The sequence below is a fragment of the Olea europaea genome, unplaced genomic scaffold (genome assembly GCF_002742605.1).
Source record: "Olea europaea var. sylvestris unplaced genomic scaffold, O_europaea_v1 scaffold773, whole genome shotgun sequence".
Classification (NCBI taxonomy): Eukaryota; Viridiplantae; Streptophyta; class Magnoliopsida; order Lamiales; family Oleaceae; genus Olea; species Olea europaea.
In genome coordinates, this window is record NW_019266149.1 from 130,324 (window position 1) to 136,331 (window position 6,008).

At 31.8% G+C, this 6,008-nt stretch overlaps 2 protein-coding genes across 16 annotated transcripts in view; one reads left to right on the forward strand and one right to left on the reverse strand.

The window, feature by feature from the left end:
- Positions 1–889: 889 nt before the first annotated feature.
- Positions 890–3,701, reverse strand: LOC111391296 (MATH domain and coiled-coil domain-containing protein At3g58360-like). 13 transcript variants are annotated; one of them, XM_023016482.1, is made up of 7 exons: positions 3,650–3,701; positions 3,208–3,273; positions 2,792–2,918; positions 2,542–2,699; positions 2,106–2,269; positions 1,942–2,009; positions 890–1,719 (listed from the first exon to the last, which is right to left on the reverse strand). In XM_023016482.1, exons 2-7 carry the CDS (start codon positions 3,212–3,214, stop codon positions 1,107–1,109), a joined length of 1,137 nt encoding a protein of 378 aa, XP_022872250.1. In that variant the 5' UTR covers positions 3,215–3,273; positions 3,650–3,701; the 3' UTR covers positions 890–1,106. The 13 variants fall into 13 exon arrangements, with proteins under 13 accessions (XP_022872250.1, XP_022872256.1, XP_022872255.1 ...); XM_023016488.1 differs by having other exon boundaries at positions 2,792–2,909; positions 3,650–3,700; XM_023016487.1 differs by lacking the exon at positions 3,650–3,701 and adding an exon at positions 3,613–3,637 and having other exon boundaries at positions 2,792–2,909.
- A 998-nt stretch (positions 3,702–4,699) lies between these two features.
- Positions 4,700–6,008, forward strand: part of LOC111391299 (MATH domain and coiled-coil domain-containing protein At3g58270-like) — a 4,022-nt gene continuing 2,713 nt past the window's right edge. For 2 of the 3 annotated variants that reach the window (XM_023016493.1, XM_023016494.1), the window contains exons 1-2: positions 4,701–4,847; positions 5,630–5,692. Coding sequence is in view for 1 of the 3 variants with exons in the window: in XM_023016492.1 (XP_022872260.1) it covers positions 5,686–5,692 (7 nt within the window). In the remaining 2 variants the exon portion in view is untranslated. Of the gene's footprint in view, positions 4,848–5,629; positions 5,693–6,008 lie in introns of all 3 variants that reach the window. The other variant, XM_023016492.1, reaches the window with a different exon arrangement.

Genomic DNA, 6,008 nt, shown 5'->3' on the forward strand with positions numbered 1-6,008 from the left:
AGTTTTAGAACTTTTTCAATATGTTCAAGTTGGTCCGTAAAATTTTGTATTCGTCCATTTTAATCCTTCAAATTACAAGGATGTACAATTTTGCCCACATTCCAGATTTATGTACGCCTTAGTCCCTCAGCTTCAAACATGCATATATTTTATCCACAACTCTGAATTGTAACAAATTTTTGCTTTGAACTCAAAATTCAAGTATCTTTCCACTAAATAATAATCATCATTTGCTTTGTAGATTTTCGTACCCAACTTTGTACTCATTTCTTCACGTATTCTACACGTAGGTTTTATGTTTTGCATTGTTAGGTCTTTTTATGTCCCAAATTATTTCTTGTTGAATCAATTATCTTCAAATATTTGGTTTAAGTCTTTCTCTCCCACACAATTTCAACAGTATATTCTTAAAAAAATAATAATAAAAAATAAAAAATAAATCATTTTTTGTAAATTTTCCTTAATTTTATCCATAAATTCACCAAAAAAATAATTTTTAAAAAAATTTCTGCATACCTAGATATAAATAGTAATACTTATAATGTGTTATTATTGTGTTAATTACATTTATGGTTACTAAATTATTAAATAAATATAACATCAACAATCAATAATTTTTTTCCATATGGATATTAGTTACTTAATTTTCTAATTGTGACACTATATAACGGGTCATCTAATAAAGTTATTTATTACATCAATTCAATAAAATTGAGAGTTTGAAATTGAGTATTAAACACGTTCAATTATAAAATCCAAAGTGACCTTAATTTGGGTTAGATTTTTGAATATATATTGTACAATAAAATCACACATTTTTAGCAACTATTTTTGCTGAGTTCGCATAATAAATAACGTCTATATATAGAAAGTACGGGTTGACAAAAGATAAAAATAAGCCTGCCCATCTTATGAAAGTAGTAGTTATAAACAGTACAAGTTCAACAATAATCAACATCACGTCTCATAGTAGTTATGGACAAGGGAATGAGTCACTATGATGTCCTAGCCAAAGCATACATAAGGCATTAGAATCTAGTTTTCTGAAAAATATGAGTTTTGGTGCAATCAGAAATACACAACATAAAAAGCAACAAAACTAAAACTCAAGCGAAGAGAGCTTTAATGGAGGCCCATTTAGATTTCAAATCCTCCAACTTCTTGTTCGCAAGATCCACCTCTGGCTCTTTGCCTTTAATTTTGCTGGACTGCTCTTGTGCAAGAGCATAAACTTGCTTTGTCTGCTTCGATATTTCTACTCTTTCCTCCTTGAGTTGTCGACTTTTGCTTTTAAGTCCTTCTAGCTGCATCTCCAGTTCCTTTTCTCTGTTATTCAACTCCTCGAGTTTAGTCTTTATTCCCTCTTCAGTTTTGACTAAATCTTCCAGCAAATTGTTGGTCTTCTCAAAAGTAGACCATAGATGCTCGCCACTGACCTTAACTTGAACCGAGTCTCTCCAGTCCTGTATAGTCGAGGGAAAATTAGCTTTCAAACTCATAATTTCTCTGGCCTGTTCATCAGAAAACAAAGAAAGGTTGTCGCTAAGTATAGACAAGGACTCTATCATTGCAGTTTCATGCTTGGGATTGACCAAATCATCTAAAGGAAATGAAATCAGTTTGTTAAAGCATCCTTTTGCCAAAATTGCATGGTCTCTGAACAAAGGCACTTCACATGTAGCATCCGATACTGAGCTGAACGATTTCTTGGGTATGGACTTGAGAAAGGATTCAGCCTTGATGTATACAGATTCCACGGGATCAACAGGAACAGAAGTATCCGAAGGCTGACCACAACAATCAATTAGAAATCAAACTACAAACCAGGCAAATAAAACATTGGATCGAACAAAATTAAAATTCAAACAAAAAGAGAACTTTACATTATCCGTGGAAACTGAAAAGGTATCAGGCACAGATACTTCGGCTTCAATCAAGCACTTGAGAAAGGATTCAGCCTTGATGTATACAGATTCCACGGGATCAACAGGAACAGAAGTATCCGAAGGCTGACCACAACAATCAATTAGAAATCAAACTACAAACCAGGCAAATAAAACATTGGATCGAACAAAATTAAAATTCAAACAAAAAGAGAACTTTACATTATCCGTGGAAACTGAAAAGGTATCAGGCACAGATACTTCGGCTTCAATCAAGCACGTGTCATTGACAAGATACCCACCATTTTCATCATGCAATTCACTTAGAGGAAAAAACGACGTAAAGCCCCAATCACTTTCTTTTGCATGAAATTCGTGTTCTGTTTCTGCATGAGGCAACTCTGCTTAGTTGCTGTATCTAAGTTTATTCAAAGACAGAACACTGATACAACACGGAGTGAAACTGAGTAGATAACATTTCAAATTTGGGATACTGAAACCCGTGATTAAAAGTAGTTTAACAATTATAGACACTCGGAAATATAGCTAGGCAATTTCATCTTCCAGACTGCATAACAAAGTTACGTGTCTAAGATCAAGAGATTTAAGTCCATACCATAGTTCAAGTATTGTCATCTCAATGGTTCTATATAAATACCTTTCTTGACAGTCTTCTTGCTATCTATCTGGTTTATCAGAGCTATACTATACTTGGCAGTTCTACTCCAGCCATAAGGTAAGCTATGTGCATCAGGAACATCGAGGTACAATGACAAATATTCAACTTTATTTCCTTTTGGGAAAAGCAGTAACCTCCTGCAGATGTAAGAATAAAAAAAATAAAATAAAATCATCTTCACAGGATTTTGCAAATCTAATAATAATTTTTAGTAATAAGGCAGGCATACCATCTATATTCATTGATGACGAATGTTCCAGAGTAAAGCTTTGATTTGTTTGAACTAGTAAAATTCTCGATCCTCCATACAAATCTTGCCACCAGAAAATCCTTCAATTGCTTCTTATCTGCAACTTCTACACATTTCTTCGTTCAGTCGAACTAATAAATGGCATAATAAAAGTTAAAATAAGACAGATATGCCCATGCTCAACTCAAATATATCATATTGGATTTTAGCCAGATTTGCAGATTTCACACACTAAAGGCCAGTTTGGACATTCTGCTTCTGCTTTTTATAGAAGTAGGAAGCTGACTTATGCTGATTTCCACTAAAAACTCGACAATTCAAACATGTTTCAAAAGCAGAAACGGAATTCAACTAAGAAAAATTAACAATTTCATGGTCAAAGAAAATGAGTTCACCTTCCATACTCGAAGAGCTCAGCCAAATCGGGAAGTAAAAAACTAGCCTTTTTCCTCAATCTCAAACTGCACAAGAATAAAAAGGAAAGAAATTAACAATACAGTAAGTACTCCTTTTAACTACAAAAAAATCACTACTTAATCAATGTTTTCAAGAAGAAACAATTACCACTCCATAGAACAAAAAGAAAAAGAAAACATGGACATAATAACAGGAAAATAAGGTTAAGAAAAGAGGGAGAAAAAAAAAACCAACAAATAATCGTTTGGAATTTGAAACTAGACCAATAATGTTACTTCAAATCTCTCCACGGTAAAGAAGCAAAAGAGAGCAATTTTCAAAAGCCCAGAATGAAATTCAACAAAGAAAATACTCACTCCAACTCATAGGAATACAAAAATAACCTAAAAAGAAATTCGAGGAGAAAAAGAGAGTCTTCACTTGTAAGTAAGCCCGTCAACGCCAAAGCAGAGTCTTCTTTTGGTTCTTTTTCTCCACTTCAACAAAAAGCATAAAAAGTAACCTATGTGCCAAAAACGACTTATTACAATGGTCACTACACTTATATATTCATTTCTTTTATTGATCACTAAAGTTTAAAATATCGAATTTTGATTACTAAATTTAAGTTCATATATCTTCGATTGCTTATCGAAATTTAAAACATCTAATTTTAACAACTGTACTTTAAAAAATATCGTATGTTACTCACTAGCATAACTGCTAAACTTTTAAAAATATCTAATTTACGTTGAGTAATGTACAATATCTTTCAAAATTCAATGGTCAAAACTCGATATTTTAAATTTCAGTGAGCAAACGAAGACATAGACCTAAGTTCAATCATCAAAATTCAAAAAAAATATGGATCTAAATTTAGTGACCATTGAAACAATTAACTCAAGAAAAACACGCGTCTGGTCATTTTGCTCGAAACTACCCCTACAGATCAAAAACCAAACGATTTTAGTACTCAAGATAGAAAAAAAAATCTATTTTTTTTAGAAGAGTTTCAAGCATGTATGAGAATTAAGTTCTAGAAGAATTTTTGAACTTCCATCGAAAACTTTTTCAAAAATGTTTTATAAAAGTAGCACTTTTATAAAATTTTGAAAAGCAGCCTTTAGATTTCGAAGTCGTAAATGATGGGAGAAAATATAATCTTAGGGGGTGTTTGAGTCACATTATTTTGATAATAATGCATTTTTAAATAGTGTATTGATGGAAAATGTGTGATTAAAAAATAAGAAAAAATTTTAAATTTGTTGTAATATTATTTTATTGAAAAATATATGATTAAAATGATATCAAATTATTATTTAAAAATTTATTTTTTTAAAATAATGTGGCTCAAACAAGCCTTAGTCAAAAAATAGGTGAGTCTCAAGCTGTCTTGGGCAAGTTCGTGGGACAAGCAGAGTCATCTTTGTTGAATCGAGGTGATATTTTAGTTTAATGACTAAATAGGTCATAAAGATACTTTAGTGACGAATTATTTTGCTTGAACTTCAGTGACTATTAGTGAAATAAACTCCGGGCCTCGCCTACACTTTCCTCGAAAAAGTTAGAAGGGCGTTCAGGAAGAAGAGTTTAACACTGACTGAACTTCTCATCGGCACAGCATACTGGAGGATTTTTGGTAAAGATCATCTTTTTTTCCTTTTGTTTTCTTTGGCTATTTTGGCATTGTGCTAATTCCTGTAATTTGGAGGTTTTATTGGGATTAACTAAAATTTGCCACAGTTTATTTTGTGTATTGCTCTCTTTAGTGTCATGGTTTTTGTTCTGTACTGTTGAGAGAGGAAAATTTGGATTTTCAGTTTTATTCTCGTTTCTAATAACTCATGATCATTTATTTTTTGTTTGGGTTTTATGCTGATCATTTTTTCCTGTTATAATGACGTGGCTAAGCTTTTTGCCGTCTTCATTTCTTTATCTTTTTAGTTCTATGGATGGCTAATTTTTTCTGCTTTAAAGCTGATAAATGGTACTTCTAGTTCAAAAGAAATTAATTTGCTCAGGGCATGAAAGCTACCATTGTTTGGTCCAAGAACAATCATGTATGAGCACAAAAAATGGTGGATTTTGCATGTACTGGTAGCATATGTCTATGGCCACATCTAAATATTTTTGCAGTTCTGCCCTTCGATTTTATGATTTCCATGATTTGTTTATATGTCTTAGGCTTTTTGTATTTTATTGAACCCCCATGCTTGCTAGCTCCTAATATTCACATATTCTGCACGTTTGTTAGGGACATTATATAGAGAGAATATTGAAGAAATTAAAATTTTATTCATTGTACCTTTCAGTATTGTTCATTAATATATACCAAACATGCACCCAATGTAGTTTTCTCAGCTACTGTTTTTTATTATTATTATTATTATCTCTTTTCTTTTTCTCTTCTATTATTTGTAGCACAAGATGGAAGAAAGTGCTAGTTCTGCATTCAGATTTAGTAGAGCTCTTTAAATATGGGAGGTAAACTGGCATATTGTTTCTCATTTTATCTTTCTACAAAGTAGTCAATTTCTCTCAGCTGAACTTGTGTATTGTTAATTTGTGGAATTTGTACATTTGGCTAAAATTAAGCCCCTGTTTGATGGGGATTAAAACTAGATTTTTAGTAGATTTTGATAAAATTAATGAAATGTGTTATTGAAAAGTTGTGAGACCTATGTAATATGTTGTTAAAATTAATTATTGAGTTTGACTTAGATTAAAAAATTTGAATTTTAATGAGTACCAAATTGGGGCTAAATGTATGCTTGATGATATATGACCATTGACATACATA